Raw genomic sequence first — 17,338 nt, forward strand, 5'->3', positions numbered from 1 at the left:
CGGATGGAGTCCCGCCCCGGCCCCGCCCCTCCTCGCCCCGCGCCGCCGTTGCTCGCAGACCGAGGGGCGGCCAGCGGAGGAGGAGGGCATGGTGCGGTCGCTCAACTCCATCGTGGCCGTGTGTCAGAACATGGGCATCGGGAAGGATGGGAGCCTGCCCTGGCCCCCGCTGAGGTACGGCGGGCCCGCTGCCGCGCCTTCCCGCCGGGGTGGGCGGCGGACTACGTGTCCCAGCGTGCAGCGCGGCACGCTGCTGGCCGGCAAGGGGGCGAGCCGCGCGGTGCGTGCTGGGAGTTGTAGGCGGGAGGGCAAGGCGGGAAAGCGCTGTGGCCGCTGGCGGTTCCGGACGAGAGCGCGGCAGGGCTCGGGGGGACGCGTGGCCGGGCCGCGGCCGTGCGAGATGTCCTCGCAGGCAGGGCCGGGCCGAGCCCAGCCCCGGCAGCCTCCCTTCTCCTCCCTCTTTTTCCCTTCCTGCCACAGTAATGTAAGTTATTCCTGAGCCTTGCTGTAACGCTCTGCTTCTTTACTTGCCAGGAATGAGTACAAGTACTTCCAGAGAATGACCAGCACCTCCCACGTGGAAGGTAATGTATTTCTCAGTGCAGTGGGCCGCCTTACTAAGTTCGTGTGGTATCAATCACAGAAAAGATAGGGAATGTCACTTTGCAGTGGCTTCGAAGTCAGCCTTCTGCCTTCCTGAACCTTGCCAGCCCATGTGTTTGCAATAAAAGCAGGACCAGAATTAGCTACTGCTCTTTCTTGGTTTTATGGCTCATGTTTCAAACTCACCAGAAGTTTCCCACCCAGCCTTTTTGAAGGTCCAGGGAGTGTTTCACCCCTTTATGTCAGAATGTGCAAAAAGGCACTTGTGCTGTTTTAGCAGAAGCAGGTTTTTTTCAGGCTCTGTTGGCTTACCTGTCAGCTTGTTTGCTGTAGGTTGACTTTGGCCATTCATTGCAGCCTCTGACCCTTGTGATTTGGTTTGTCTGGCTGGGGGCTGAGTCATCCCAGCATGCCAGAAAACATGCTGCCAATGTGCAACCATACAGATATGGTGTATTATACGTATGCAATAACATGCAACTGTGCTGGTAATATGTAGCAATAGTGTTCAGATCCAACAAGACCTTTGCAGCAAAGTGATATTACAGACTTGGTGAAATAAAACCATTTACGGCAGAGCCAAAAAGGTTGTGAAAGTAGGCAGGTACGGGAATGCAAAAGCTGGAAGCAGTCAACTTTTTCTGACTGCACGCTTTCCACTGCCAAAGAATGCAGTATTGCTGCATTACCCCTGCTCCTCTCTCACAGAGGAAGTGCAAATAACCCAATTCTCAGTGTATGTGAGAGAGAATCGAGTTATGAATGTTTGGATTTGGTCAGAAATAACTCAAGGGTGAATTCTAAAACACGATTAAACATTTGTTCCTTTTTTTTTTCCTTTTCTTTAAACACTCAAATCCGACAGTTATGTCTGATCTAATAACTGGAATGATGGAACGTGCAAACAACAATCAATTCTGAACAAAAAGGTCCATTCATACTGTGAGAACTCTTGATGGCATCAGCTGATCTTACACTTTACTCAGAGGGTGTCGAGGCCCTGGCACATCTGCACGGAGAAGCTGTGGGTGCCCCATCCTTGGAGGTGCTCAAGGTCAGGTTGGGTGGGGCCCTTGGCAGCCTAATCTATTGGGTGATCTGACAACCCTGCCCACAGCAGGGGTTGGAGCTGTGTGGGCTTTCATGTCTCCTCCCACCTCAGCTATTTTATGCTGGAGATGAATTTGGCTGCATAACTAGCAGAGCCCATGTCAGTGAAATAGATAATGACATGCCTTTTTTGATACTTTTTTTTCTTCCCACTGCAAGTTGACATGCTTGCATTAAGCTGCCTCGATGTCAACTGCCTGCCAGGGCTTTGAGGGAACAAACCTTTTCTTTTGTGCCTATGACTCATTGCAGAATCAGGGCCCAAGCTTGTACAGTAGTAACTGCTGAAATTGATTTCAAAGGAGTGAAAGTCCAGCAGATGTCACTAAACAACTGAAACAAATCTGGTACAGAGCAAAAATACCATTTAAATAAATGATTTCTTTCTCACTCAGGCAAACAGAATGCACTGATAATGGGTAAAAAAACCTGGTTCTCCATTCCTGAGAAGAATCGTCCTCTAAAAGACAGAATTAATATAGTGCTCAGCAGGGAGCTCAAGTATGTATGATGAATAATAAAACAAATAACAAATCCAAGCATAAAAATATGTGTAACATTAATTACATTATTTCATTAATTCATAATGTAATATTTGTATGTATGTAATAATATACATTAATTCTTAATGTAATATTTTTTACATTTGCTTCTGGTTAGGAAGCATCTCTGCTATTGGTTCTGAGTGATATCATTACTTTATCTTTTTGTTTATTTTTTTTTTCATTTATTTTTTTAATCACTTCATAAATTAATTGTCATTATTTTTCATAGTAAATACTAGTTCTATTTATTCACAAACCATCTGGCACTTGTCAGTAGGCCTTGGGACTCCAGTATTTTCTCTAGTACCTTGTTAAACTGATGAATTTAATCTTTTTTTTTTTTTTAAGTTTACTGTTATTCACATTAAGGGGAAAAGCATCTGTCCTTTTTCACAACTGTCTTCTTGAGTGCCTATCAATCATCCAAGTATTCTGAAACAAAAACGTTCACTCAAAATGTTTTATTGATTTGGAAGTTGTTGCTGAGTTTTGGCTAGAAGGTGGACTTGGGGGGTGTCACCATGACAGGGGGGATAGAGGCTTTGCGGATTGTCTTGCAAGTATTTATGTTCTAGAATTCAACTATAAGTCTGTATTTAATTATATGAACATTTACATTCCTCAAGTATGCTTTTTTAAAAACTTGATTTAAAAAATCAAATCTATAATTTGTAATGCCTCTTAAGTCACAGTTGGGATTAAACTGTGATTTATTCAGGAGTTCTTCACTGAGTTGAGAATTCTAACATAGTTTAGCAGTAATAGACATCTCAGTGTAATGAACTAATACGAAACATTTAGCCACTTGTAAATTCAGCAGAATACATTGTATATCTTGATTGCATTTGTTATGATGATGATTGGTCCTTCAAATTCAGTAATAAAACTTTGTTTTTCCTAGGGAAGCCCCAAAAGGAGCACATTATCTTTCTAAAAGCCTGGATGATGCCTTAGCTCTTTTGGATTCACCAGAATTAAAAAGTAAAGTAGACATGGTTTGGATTGTTGGAGGCACGTCGGTTTATAAGGTACGTTTAAAGTGCTCTTATATTATTCAATTTTCTGCACTGGGAGAAGGATGACTTAAGTTATTTCCACTTCAGGAAGTGCAGGGGTAAGCCTTTTCCCCATTTGACCTAGTAGACTCCATTGACAAAGCAAGCCTTAGAGGAAAACGTTTTGATTAACAAGTTAAAAATGTCTGTCCAAGTAACCAAATATTGGTCTTGCAATGTCATACAGTCACTGCACTTTTGAGAGCTTTTCTTAACTACCTAAATTGCTAGGGTTTTACACCAAGATTTTGTGCTGTTTTATTTTACTGAGAAAGGAAACTGGCCATAGAGGATGTGAGAACAAAGAAAACTGATCCAGCATTTTTAGCCAGAGAATGGTGCTTTATACAGGTATGCAAATAAGAAGAGAGGATTTAAAGAGAGCTAGCAGGTAGTAATGTCAGGAATAAGAGGAGATAAAAGGAGATAAACGTAAGACAGAATGTAGAACTGACTCATTTTCCCATCCAGCAACCAGACATTCCTACTGCTCCCACTGCCCAGGCTTTTCTTGATGTCCATGTGCCAGAAAGTACATGCCTCTTTATTCTCTCGGGACTGTCTTTGCAGAAAGCCGTATATGGCCAGCAGTTTTCCTGCAAATGCCAAGTCCTTCTCTTCTTAAGTAAGGTATTAGCTGTGTAACAAGGTCTGCAGTAAAACCAGTTGTCTTGTGCTTTGTTTCCTAAGCCATCTTTCTCCCTTCTCCCAAACCTTTCCTCTTATCTTCATCTTGTACACATACAAAATTTAGCCAGCTCTCCATGTCCCCATACGCTAGAGTCCCTGAAGTCACCTTTTCAGCCTCTACACAGTCCAGGGTATGCCATTTAATTCTCAGTTGATTTCATTATTTTCTAATATAATTTGCACTTACCATCAAACAGCACAACACAAAATATGATGTCCATCAAGCTTAGTTCCCTGCACATCAGTCAGGAGAAGCATTCTTTCTTCTGATTTAAAAAAAAAAGTCTCTGGAATTATAAAGCATACTTTTTCTGATAATAAAGGAAAACATTTCCTGTAAAAAGATTATTGTTACTCTACCTTTCTTTTAATTATTTATTTACTTATGTCTTACAATCAATTTTGTATGTGATGAAGTCCAGCATGCGTTTGATGTCCAAATACATTCAATCTGTATACACATATTATCATAGAAATAACCTATCCTTCACTCTTGGCCATTGAAATGCTTGCTTTCTGGTAGTAAGTGGCAAATTTATTTCTGCAAACAGATTCTGTTCAGATTGGGTATAATATCAGAGCGTGAGCAAGAGTCTAGATTTGGCTTCTGTTTGTAATTCTGCAGGATGCAAAGTGTGAGCAGAAGCAATTGTGCCTGTGCATTGCCCCCATATTCATCTAGTGCTGCAAAGAGTGATTATTTCTATGCTATAGTTTTTTCTCTTTTTTTCTTTTAGTATCTGGCTGTTATGGAAAACAATATGATTTTTGAAACAATTACTAATATTTAAATTATAAGTTAGCAGTTTTGGTTAGGACTACTTTTGCAACCTATTAATGTTCTGATACGATTGGAGGCAGCCTGGGCTATAGTGATCATGCCTGTTGGAGTTTGTGAGCTGGAAGAATGCAGCCCTGGCAAAAAGCAGAGTCAGGACCCTGAACTTCAGGAGAGCAAAATTCCAGCTGCTCAAGGAACTGCTGGATGGGATCTCCTGGGAAACTGTCCTTAAGGGCATGGGTATAGAACAGAGCTGGCAGCTCTTTAAGGACACCCTTCTGAGAGCACAAGAGCTCTCCATCCCCCAGCAGAAGAAACTGAGCAGAGGAGGCCGGCAACTGGCATGGCTGAGCAAGGACCTGCAGCTTAAACTGAGGAAAAAGAGAGAAATGTACACAAAGTGGAAGCAGGGTTGTGTAGCCTGGGAGGATTATAGGGACATTATCCGCATGTGTAGAGATAAGATCAGATGATAAAGATGATCAGAGGGCTGGAGCACCTCTCCTATGAAGAAAGGTTGAGGGAACTGGGCTTGCTTAGCTTGGAGAAGAAAAGGCTTTGGGGAGACCTCATTGTGACCTTCCGGTACTTGAAGGGAGCGTTTAAACAGGAGAGGGGACAATTGTTTACATGGGTGGATAGTGATAGGACAAGGGGGAATGGTTTTAAACTGAGACAAGGGAGATTTAGGTTAGATATTAGGAGGAATTTTTTCACTCAGAGGGTGGTGATGCACTGGAACAAGTTGCCCAAGGAGGTTGTGGATGCCCCGTCCCTGGAGGCATTCAAGGCCGGGCTGGACGTGGCTCTGGGCAGCCTGGTCTAGTGGTTGGCGATCCTGCACTCAGCAGGGGGGTTGAACCTAGATGATCTTTGAGGTCTTTTTCAACCCAGGCCATTGTATGATTCTATGATTCTGTGATCAGCATGAGGAATATTATTTGAAATCTCAGGTGTTATCCCTCTTTCAAGTATTCACTCAGGCTATTTCAAAGGATTTGTAATTCACTAGGGATAAATCTGACTGTTTTGTAAAGATTCCTATACCCATGATCTTAATGTGATCTTAATTAAAAGTATTTGGTGGAAACCATACACCTCTACCAAAACTGCAGGTAATATTTTAATGCCTATATTAAAGATGTAAAAAGGATTGCTGGTGTATTTCTTATGTCATGTAGAGATGTGTGGGAAGTAAAAATACCAATCAGTAATTGAAGTGAATCATTTTATTCAGTAAACATAGATACTTTCTTTTAAAGCACTGTTTTCGTCTTAGTGCTTTGAATGCCTCAAAAGTTTGGAACTGATTGTGTTCATTAAGTATAAGAAAGCGACTGTACATCAGTGAGTAAGCGCAGTAGGAGTGGTTTGAAGTAGGTACCACTGAGAACATGACATTTCTGCTTCTAGCAATTTGGGAGGTTTAACCAAAAGTTCAGATCTTTCCAATCAGGTGGAGCTTTATGAGGACAAGCCTTGATGAGGAGAGCACACCGCTCCAGAAAGCACTGTACTTTTCTTTTAGTCTTTCTTGCAGATGAGCTTCCCTATTCCAACCAAGTCCTTCTATATTCCTGATCCTTTTCCTTGTTTCTGTTCCTTCTTATTCAGAAGTAACACTGTAGTGCCTGCTAAATAAAACCTATTTGCATCTGAGTACTGCCGCACAACAGTGCAGTAGAGAGGTGTTTTTTTTACAAAGAAGAGCTAGTGTGTTATGATCCCAGTAAGAATGATAGTTATACCCTGTAAAGTGTCATTTTAAATGCTGTTTATTAGAGCTGACACTTTAAAGAAGGGCAGGATAGTATAAGTAATCCTAAGTCCTTTTTGATACTGGGAACTCCAAATTGTGCAGAATTGAACGTGCCTCTAATCCACACGCAATATGCCTTGCAGACCCCATCTATATAAGGGGTTACCACATTTGGCCATTCAAGCTATTGGAGGACTTTCTTACAAGAAAACAAGTCTACTCATCATTTCTGCTGTTAAACAGAAAGGATGTTCATGTGGGAATGTCTTCCTGCTCTTTTAGATAAAGGCAGGGGCATGTTGGAAGCTGTTTGCAGACTCCTCTATATCTATATCATCAGACTGAGTTTGTCCTTTGACCAAGGAATACATGCAACACACGCCTGTAGACCAAGCTGTGTGTTCAGCTTAGCGGAATGCAGCACAATCCTGGGCCTATGTAGGTTAATTAATATGTGGTTCACAGATTCCTCAACATACAGTGGTCTTCCAGTCAAGATCACTGCAAGAGAGAATGGCAAGCTTACATATACTTCTGCTGTACTTTCTCCTGCAAGGTTCCTTGTCACAAGCTTTTTGTGGATGACTTAGGGGCTGAGGAAGATTATTACAATGCCATTCTTGGAGTCTTCACCACTGCAGCTATTCTACCCTAGTTGATCAGTTATCCTTGGCACAGGAGTCTTTTGCTCAGGCGAGTGATATCCCATCACCATTCAGCTGTATACAGGAGGAAGCTGTCTCTTCTGGGAATTACTGACCTTTGTAACAGAAAACAGAACAGCTAGATATAGTAGGCATTTTAGTGGCAATAGGGACACATGAGGAGTGTTGGTTTTAGGAAGCAAAAGCAGAAAGGATTGAAAGCGGCTCCCACGGTCCCCTGAATTGTTCAAAATGGTTTACAAACTTCCTCCTACTTCAGAGTGCCTTTAAGGGTAATGAAAGGCTAGGCTCTTTTCAGCAGTGCCCAGTGCCAGTACAAGGGGTAATGGGCAAAAGCTGGACATGAGAAGTTCCATACAAACATGAGTAAAAGCTTCTTTACTTTGAGAGTAACAGAACACTGGAGCATGTTGCCTGGAGAGGCTGTGGAGTTTCATTCTCTGGAGATATTCAAAATGTGCCTGGACGTTTTCCTGTGCAACCTACTGTACAGAACCTGCTTTAGTAGAGGTGTTGGAATAGGTGATCTCCAGAGGCCCCTTCCAATCCCTACGGTTCTGTAATTCTGTAAGCTTTTGATGTGACTTGTTGTTGTCCGAGATCTTGCTCAGCACAGACCATCTTCTTAAATTTGACTTGACACTGATAGCTTCATTGGATTTTTGATCTCATATAGAAACAGGATGTAATATTGCCTCCAGTGAAGCTTTCGGACTTCTCACAGCATAGGTTTACACATGTAATTTCCTTAGATCTCAGTGTGATACCATACTGGATCTTCCAGAAGGAGCTGATGTTGCTACTAATTGTATGGATGAGGAAGGAAGAGCATGACAACCCAGCAAGGGCCAGTAGGTCATAGCAATTACAAAGACATTGTGTGGCTTTAGAGGTACTCTATGGTTTTGCATGAGCGCTTGATGTTTTAAGGGTCTTCTGCTGGCACCTGAGCTTGTTGTGTGTTGCCAACTTGCAGTAGTGACTCACTTACTGTCCCCTGAGTCTCTGTTAGCAGTTGGAGCATATCACATAAGCAGACTTTGTGTCTTGGTTTCATCCCCAAGAAGTTTAGTTCATGCACACCAAGTCTCTTCCCCAGTGCAACCAAGGCAGGGTAAATGGGGACAATTGGAGGCTTAATTTCAAAACCACATTTCTTTTCTGAGCTAAGACACTGATATGGATGCATTCTGTGTGGAAGCAATGTCTCTTAATTGTCTGTTAATGGAAAGGTTCGGGTCTTGGTTTTGACTCTGAGGAGACTAATAAATCTGCTCAATACCGGTTACATCAGTCTTTTTAAATTGAATTTAAACTGAGTGTTTAAAATTTATTTAGAACAACATTCAGATTTTACTGGGAATAGTGTGGTTTAACCCTGGCAGGCAGCACAGCACTCCTTAGCCAGTCACTCACTCTCCCCGTGTGGGATGGGGAAGAATTAGAAATGCAAAAGTGCAAGAGTTCATGGGCTGAGATAGAGACTATGTAAAGCAAAAGTTGCCTATGCAATCAAAGCAAAGGAAGGAACTCATTTGCTGCTTTCCATTGGCAGGCTGGTGTTCAGCCACTGCCAGGCAAACAGAGCTCATTATGTGTAATGGTTTCTTGGGAAGACAAACATTGTCACTCCAAACATCCGCTCCTTTTCTTCTTTACCCCAGCTTTCATTGCTGAGCATAATGCCACAGACATCCCTTTGGTCATTTTGGGTCCTTGTTCTGTCCCCTCACAGCTCCTTGTGCACTCTTAGCTCCTTACTAGTAGGGCAGAGTGAGAAGATGAAAAGGACTTGCCTTGGACTGCTCTGCATCAGCCAAAACACTGGTGTGCTATCACCACTGTTTTGATCAAAAATCCAAAAGACAGCATTTTCTGGGCCTCTACAAAGAAAATTAATTCTACCCCAGTCAAAACTATGACAAATAGGAGCAGTAAGTCCAGCATATCTCCAGATATTAAACAAGGGCTTTTTTAAAAAAAGAAAACATGCGTAGACTTACTTCTGTGCAAGGAATGGTCTTATAATCTGGTAGTTTTTAAGTGTTCAGTGTAGATTTTACTTTATAGAAATAACCAAACACAAATCCCAAATAATAAACCTAGCAGTAGAAGAAAAACTAGCAACGTAACTTGAAAAAAAAAAAAAGAAAAAAATGGATGACTCAGGTCCTCATAACCAAGGCCTCTTTAATAAAAACAAACAGGCTGTGTGTCAAACAAGCTTTCCCCTTGATAAAACAAGTTTTTCTACTGCATCTTGAACATTTAAAATTGTCTTTTATAATTTACACATTCCTACTCAGCTTCTTGCTTTCTCTGTGCTTCAGAAGCAAACAATGATGCTCAAGGTCACATTGCTGAATTACAGAATAGTATTCTTATATTAAATGTGGAGAACTTGTAATTTCATAACAGAACAAAAAGTTCTTCTTTCATATTAAGTTTTGTTATTTTTACTTTTGAGTTAATAGCTAAGATGGGCAATAAATGATGCTGACAAAGCATGTTTGGGGAAATTATTCAAGAAGGAGGCTTACGCTGGAAAATTAAATTTCCAGTAATCTCCAAGGAAAAGTTTTGTCTAATATCCATCCTCAGGTGTCTTCCTTATGTATTAGTATTTGACATACTGTTTTTGGTAATCTGCCCCATTTCATTCTTCCAAACTACTGAATGATTAAGTTGCTGCTTGTATGTAGTGCTGCAAGTCTCTTGCAGATGATTAACTACCCTTTTAAACAGAGTTTCTTAACTAAGTGTATAAGCTTCACTGGGTTTTGAAGGTCCTGAGTGAGATGTGGATGCCGTGTTTGTGAAGCTTCACATCTTCACTTTAGCATAATGATCGCTCCTTCAAGAGAGAAAAATATTAATAATTTGAGTTGCTGGTTTTATTGTGATTTTTTTCAAGCCTGCCAAAACTTTATTAACTAACACTATTATACTGAATTTTATGGAGTCTCCAGATATTCAGGACCTGTCTGCAAGCTTACCCATGTAGCGTATTGTAGGGAACATGCTTTAGCAGAGAGTTGTACTCGGAGATGTCTTGAGGTCCCTTCCAGCCCTGCAGTTCTGTGGTTCTGAGAAAATATACTTTTTAAAGATTACATTTTGATGTGTGTGAATTTCCTACAAGCAATAAATATGCTAATTTTATTGCCTTAACCACATGTAAAATAAAGTGGTTTTAAACTGCATAGCTGCTGAAATAGAGACTGACATGTATGCATTTTCATTTGGTTTTGAAATGTTGTGTTCAGCCAGAGATGTGATCAGGAACTGAGATTCACTTAGGAGGGAGCTGAGTAGATAATGTGTTTTTCTGTGCTAATGTGCTTTACTCTGCAGGTTCCAGTGCCATTGTTCCTGAGTAGCGCTGCTGTAAAAGAACTTGCTGCAAAGAGCAAGCTTCTCTGAGTTTTCTGAAGCCATTGACCTGGAGAGCATCACAGTACAGGCCTGAAAGATTTCTCTCATCTGTGAGAACCAGTACCAAAAGCAGAGTACTGACTGCATTGGCTTCTTTGTTCTCTTTCAAACTAACTAGTCTGGCTCAATCCTATTAACATTTTTGAAAGTTGGTAACGTTGTATAAAGTGAAGAGTAATTTTACTAAGCTACAGTAAATGACAGCGTCTCAAAAATTTCTTTGCCTGGAAACTAAATTCTGTATCTTTTGTTATGGAAGGCTTCAGACAGAGTGATTGGCATAGTTCTCCTGCCCTATGGAGAGAACCACTTCTGGCTGTGACAATGGGGGTAAATTTGAAGGAAGCAGAGTGTTTGTAATGTCCGTTCTTCCTTTCCCTGTCCCACCAAATTCATGATAATCTCACTTAATTATGCAGATGTATACAGTCCTGAGGGGTCTTGTGTCCAAAAAAGGCTGCTGTGTTCCCATTATGTAAACAAATGTAACGCTTGGTTATTGCAATGCCAGTGAATACTTCTTCAGAGAAGAATTTTCCTGTATGTATTTGAGCAACAAGGTGGAAATGCAAAGACAGTTTTACTCCGTTCTTATTACTCTGTTTGAGAAACGATTATAGCCATCTTACTGCAATTCCCTAACATCTCTTTTATATAAATGTGACGAGCTTACAGCATTACAGCTGATGGTACTATCCTTCTATAGAAATTTGTGTTCTGTAAAAATAAATCCTTAACTAGTGTAGCTATGCTTTCTGTCACTCAGAGGGTGGTGACGCACTGGAACAGGTTGCCCAGGGAGGTTGTGGATGCCCCGTCCCTGGAGGTATTCAAGGCCAGGCTGGACGTGGCTCTGGGCAGCCTGGTCTAGTGGTTGGCGACCCTGCACTAAGCAGGGGGGTTGAGACTCGATGATCTTTGAGGTTCTTTTCAAGCCAGGCCATTCTATGATTCTGTCAGAGCTTCTTTCTCTTACCTAGTAACAAATAAAATCATAGGAAATGGGATTACAACGTTAGCAATAGACTTGTGGATTTCTTTAGTTTGGCAACTTTATGGTTTCTCAGGCATGAGAGAGACACATCCAGCTTTTCTATTACACACATCAAACTATGTAAACTCAGAGAATTCTTAACATTGGAAAGAAAGGTGTAGTATTCCTATCATTCTTTGCTTGTTTGTTGTTGTGAGCAAACTGATTTGGCATTTCTATGGGAAAAAGTAATATCGTAGCTCCAAAAAGAGTTGCTTTTTAAGTTTCTTTTCAAAGGTACTTGATGAGGTTATAAAGTTTTAGAAGACCCTGTTCTAAACATGGACCCTGCTTTCCTCTTGACATTGGAAAGTTCAGTTCGTAAGGCTTATCTGTTTCTACAGGGTCAAAATGGGTAGCCTTTTCAGTAAAGGTCATACAGGATTTTTATTGCACTGGTCTTGCAGGGAACTGGTGATGGAAGCTACCACAGCATTCCCTCCCTCACCAGGTTTAGCCCTAGCAGCTCAGAAAGGAAGGGTAATAACCTCTCTCAGCCAAGCCCTAGGAGCATGGGCAGGAAGGGTTTTTCAAAGTGTTGATTCTCATGGTCATTATAGCCACTCTTCTAATTGAGAAGGCTTAACATTGGCAAGTCCTGTTACATACATAAGGCCTAAAGCTTTGGGAGATCTTTGGCTGTGAATTTTTTTTTTATATATAAACTAAATACTTTAATACTCTTGTGGCTTCAGAATGGATTTTAAAGGTTGAAAAACAGAAGACAAGTGGACAGAATGTTTCTTTAGAATTTTTCTCTATTATATTGTTCTGTTATTTTGTTTGGATTGGCAATGTTGTTGTCTAGCAGCAGAAAGACACTTCAAAAATAAGTGTTTCAGATAGCTACCTTGTCTATTTCACTTATTTTATGTAATCAGTGAAAGATTGGAAAAATAGTGTGCGTGCATCCTTCTGAAACCTGCAAATCTTTGAATGACTGGATGTAATTGTTTCCTTCTGCAGAAATTGGTTGCTATGCTGTCTGATTTGCAGTGGTTTGGTGATTAAACCTATAAAAGATTAATTTCCTATATAGTACTTTTGAAACTGTTTGTAATGTGCAGCTATTTGTTGCAGAGCTTTAGGGTTATTTTAACCTGTGTTCTACAGAGACAACTAAATCAAGGCAATCGTCCTTTAAGTGCAGACATAGACTACTCTTGTATGGCAGGCTGTCCAATAAAGCTGGAAATTATGGGGAATGTAATTCGTAGGTCATCTACTTCTTGATGTGTGATTCAGAGACAAGGGTATTGATGGTTACTTGGAAAAGACCAAAAAAACAAGGGTATGCTAAAATCTTTTCATGGGTATATGAAGGTATATGTGAGTAATAAAGGGCTGGTTCACTTGTGGGGGTGACTTTCCTCGGACAAGAGGACTGGTCTTGACACCTCAGCAGTCCTGTCCTCCCTTTCTTTTGGAACATCATTTCTGTTGGAGGAATCTTCTGGTGTTTCTGAAGGAACAGATCAGAAGCTATAGTTTTAATAGGCCGTGCTCTAAGATGAACAACAATCAGGTTTGCTTTTCCCTATTTCATCAAGCTGTAAAATCTTAAAGGGTTCAGTAGCTGCTACATAAGCAGACAACCTTATATGGAGAGCAAACATCTGTGCAGTTCCAAGTACTGGTACAAATAAGATCATAAGACAAGTGAGTGGATTATGGGAGGAAACCACAATTAATGAAAATCATACCAAGAATGTCATCGAGACCCCGTGTAGCAATGGAGTAAGGGAGCATTAATGAACGTGTGGTAAGGGTGCAGATTTTTAAAATACAGGGAACCACAAGCTCAGAAGTATCATCCTTTTGCTTTAAATATCTCCCCTTGCCTTGAAACAACTACTTCTGACAAGTCCTGCCCTAAAATCTAGCTTTTCTATTACATACATTGTCTTGAAATTTGCAAAATAAGGAAAAAACAAAGAGCTAGTACTGATCTACCTACTGGAAAGTGTAGCAATCAGAATACACAGTCAAACTGCATTTCAAATATGCTTCTCTGTACTCTCTATGATATCCTGTAATAACATCATGATGCTGGGCATCGTGCCACTTCCTGTCTACTGGGAAAGAGCGTGTAGGTTGTAATCATCTAAAGCCCATTGCTGTTCTACAGGTTCTTTTTGTTTGATATTTAGTTCTTATGCTCTACATAAGGCTGAGCCGTGTATACGTACAGACTCCAGAGCTGGTCTGGCTGACAGACGAAGGCATTTGCACTTTTTCTGTAGGCTGGAGGGCAAGCAGTCCGACAGCATGTTGAGCTGTCAGATGTAGTGTTTTCTGTAGCAGTCTGATGTAATGTTTTCTAGAGCGCAGAAGCCACCATCCCATCCCCTTCTTGCTAACGTCAGCTTTCTTTGCAGCAGCTGCGGTCAGTTGCTCCATTCATTCTTCCCTACTATTGCAGAGGCCTTAACTGAAGCACTAGAAAAGTTGCTATTGACTTGAGTAAAAAATTGATTTATACCTCTACTACAAAATAAAAGTATCTCAGTAAACAGAGCACAGTATTTTGTATTTATTTGTGAAGCAAATTATTCTTCCATTATTCTGCAGATGTAAGTTTCAACTCCTACAGCCAGCTCTTAGTTAAAAAAAAAAAAGAAAATTTTATATTTGTAAAGAAACTAGGTGAACACTAGTTCAATGCAGATGGATATTGTTGTGCTGTAACTTTCACTTTAAGGTATTCTCTAGAAATAGAGCTGCTTTTCCAGAAACCAACTTCTCAGCAAAGCTAGCAATTAATTTTATTGGATTAAGTTTGAAATTACTTGGTTCCTGTACTTGTCAAAGTAACACCTAATAGCATGATGCATGGTGAATCATTTTTAACAGCGTAATGCTCATTGCTAATCTGGGGGAAAGGGAGAAGGAGCAGTAAAGCACTACAACACATGTAACCAGGCACCAGTACAACATTTCTTACTCATGAGTTTGTGTGTGTTTGTCAGTAAGGATCTCACCTAGAAGGTATCTTTTTAAACTTTTTCATTCAGGAAGCCATGAGACTTGACATTGACATAGAGGTTTCAAACAGTGTTTTAGCACAAGATTATTAAAAATTTCATCGAACATGAATAGTACTGCATGAATAGTCCAGGTGTTTTACACAGAACAATTCAACTTTAATTGTTTATTTTATTTTTAAAGGCAGCAATGGAGAAACCCATTAATCATCGACTGTTTGTGACAAGAATTTTGCATGAATTTGAAAGCGACACATTTTTTCCAGAAATTGACTGTGAAGACTTCAAACTTCTCACGGAGTAAGTATCAGAATGTATAATAGTCCTGTGTTCTGAAGGGAGACCTAATAATTTGAGTGTGTAAGAATCCTGCTAAGGCCACATTCTGTTTGAATTCAAGATGCAAGTTTCTGCCATTCACTATAGTTACTTTTACATTGTCTTTGTCACATTCCAGACATGCCTTATGTCCTCTCTAACAAGATTACAGGAGGTTGAGAGGTAGCAGAAATACAAATGGATGTCTCAAGAATCAGCAGGAAAGGAACTCTGTCTTTCTGCTCCCATTTTGATTTCCAGCTAATTACAGACCAGCAGTAAAGAGAAAGTGTGGCAAGATGGGCTCTCTGTCCACAACCTAGGGTGCAGGAGTGGATTTGCAGTGAAGTTGTAGAGAATAAGTGGGGGCAGTGCAGAAGAATGTGGCCCAGACAAAGCAAGTGAGTGGGGAATGTTAGTTGCATTTTTCAACTTAAACAAATTCCAAAGTGCTCTGTGCCCTAGCACAAGCCCAGTGTAATATCCTGATTTCTGACACCAAAATCTCCTGCTTTCTCCAGGTAGTTTCCCAGGTATGCATTGGTTTTGGTCAATGAACAGAAATCAGAATTTGGTCTTTATGTAATAAAGCAGATAATTGCCCCACTGAAATGAAATCCTAACAGATGCTGATCTAGGAAAAAAAGTTTAAAATTCCTTCCTCCTTCAGTGTCAACATTACTCATACAAAGTCCTTACTCTGTCACAGGGAACTGAAGAGATTTTAAGAGTATCTATTAATAAAAAATTGTTTTAGTAACTCTGGAATAGAGGGGAACACTGCAGTAGGTAGCAATCACTTACATATACTTGTAAGAAGCACTTACTTTGTCATTTCCTCTAAACCATGTAATCAAAAGCAAAACAAAAAAAAATGTCTGTGTCACTTCTGCCTTTACAGACATTTTAAGTAACGTGGGAGGATTCAGTCAAAATGTTTGTTGTCTTTTTCATCTGTTTTACATCACAATCTACTTTTTCAGTTTAAAAAGTTGTCCATACATGTGGCTGATAGTAGTTAATGTGATTCCCAAAAATAGTTTATTGTTAGTATTCCTGTGATAAGGATGGTATTTTCATCTCCTTACCAGGTAACTCTCTCTCCTGATTGACTGGATAAATTACTGGTGATTTACAATTATATTATTTTCTAATTTTTATCCTTTCTTTTTTCACTTCCCTCCTCTCTAGATACCCAGGTGTCCCTGCTGATATTCAGGAAGAGAATGGCATAAAATACAAATTCGAAGTGTATGAAAAATGTGTCTTGGCACAATAAAAACAAAGCTTTCTTTAGTTCTATATGCAACCAGGCATTTTAAATTATGAAATCTTATTGACTGAAAGTACATATTACATACATATTACATCACTGTGAGAAAATCCTACTTGACAGTACAGTACCTCAGCTGTGAGAGATCCCAGGAAAGGCAGCCCACATTTTGAATCTGTACCCTGCAGTGGAAGTATGAGCATGGTCAGCAGAATTTACAGCTCCCACTCTGACAGTGAGAGTCTGCAAGGAGGGATCCTTACCTCCCTTTCATTGCTGATCAATCTGAGAGCAGGAGAGGTTTTTTTTTTGGTTTTTTTTTTTTTAATTTTAACCCCCAAAACTGTGCTGACTGTTTCCCCAAAGTATTTTTAAATCATCATCTTATGAAACCGTTTTGTGGGAAATTCAAGTAATGTTGCCCTTAACTGATGCCACTAGGTCTCCATTCTAACATCAGCAAGGGTTGCAGTGGACAATTGCAAGTTGATGCTATTTATGGCTGTTCTGCAGGACATAACATTGGCCAGTTTTCTAAGGGAAGTTTAAACCTTCATTTTGCATGCTTTTGAAAAGCAATAAGCAAGCCTCATGTATAAGAGAAAAACACATAAAGTATCAGCTTTGAACACCCGCTGAATTTCCCATGGCAGTTCTATGGCAGTAGACTGATGCAAAGAATACTTTTTGTTGTCTCAGTTTTCTCTGTGTTCCTTTTTCAGATTTAAAAATGTAAGTACTTTGCTATGCTGATCTTCTTTTTCCATATGTGCTTTTTACATCAATAAAGATTTAAATATCAATATAATATGATTGCATTAAATTGCAAAAAGTGTACTGCATTTTAATTTGCCAGCACCTTGTGAAAGGGAAGAAAACATACTGTTGCCAAGGGGATTTGGTGTTTTTCTGGTATTTTTTGTTATTTTGTAATGTAAGTCACAGTGACCCTGACAAGAGAAAATAGCTTCCCAAAAGCATTTATTATGTACCAGTTAATATCAAAAGATGGGTCAGTGTTAAAAGCTCTGCACAGCTCATCTGCAAAGTACTGTATTTATGGCAACTGACATTTATTTAAAGTGGA

General features: G+C 40.1%; 2 protein-coding genes across 3 annotated transcripts in view; one reads left to right on the forward strand and one right to left on the reverse strand.

Moving 5' to 3' along the window:
• Nucleotides 1-173, reverse strand: part of MSH3 (mutS homolog 3) — a 116,292-nt gene extending 116,119 nt beyond the window's left edge. Inside the window, exon 1 of the mRNA XM_021380285.1 lies at nucleotides 61-173. Coding sequence (XP_021235960.1) covers nucleotides 61-111 — 51 coding nt within the window. The 5' untranslated portion in view covers nucleotides 112-173. The remainder of the gene's footprint in view (nucleotides 1-60) is intronic.
• Nucleotides 3-17,059, forward strand: DHFR (dihydrofolate reductase). 2 transcript variants are annotated; one of them, XM_021380286.1, is made up of 6 exons: nucleotides 3-174; nucleotides 535-584; nucleotides 2,109-2,214; nucleotides 3,160-3,286; nucleotides 14,845-14,960; nucleotides 16,170-17,059. In XM_021380286.1, exons 1-6 carry the CDS (start codon nucleotides 89-91, stop codon nucleotides 16,255-16,257), a joined length of 573 nt encoding a protein of 190 aa, XP_021235961.1. In that variant the 5' UTR covers nucleotides 3-88; the 3' UTR covers nucleotides 16,258-17,059. The 2 variants fall into 2 exon arrangements, with proteins under 2 accessions (XP_021235961.1, XP_021235962.1); XM_021380287.1 differs by lacking the exons at nucleotides 14,845-14,960; nucleotides 16,170-17,059 and adding an exon at nucleotides 10,563-11,519.

Source organism: Numida meleagris, chromosome Z, assembly GCF_002078875.1.
Source record: "Numida meleagris isolate 19003 breed g44 Domestic line chromosome Z, NumMel1.0, whole genome shotgun sequence".
Lineage (NCBI taxonomy): Eukaryota > Metazoa > Chordata > Aves > Galliformes > Numididae > Numida > Numida meleagris.

Excerpts from the sequence above, each read along its gene's own strand:
- DHFR (XM_021380286.1), top strand. The coding sequence starts at position 89 with ATGGTGCGGTCGCTCAACTCCATCGTGGCCGTGTGTCAGAACATGGGC. Across the intron at positions 585-2,108 it reads CAGCACCTCCCACGTGGAAG|GCAAACAGAATGCACTGATA; the intron begins GTAATGTATTTC and ends TTTCTCACTCAG. Across the intron at positions 2,215-3,159 it reads GTGCTCAGCAGGGAGCTCAA|GGAAGCCCCAAAAGGAGCAC; the intron begins GTATGTATGATG and ends TGTTTTTCCTAG.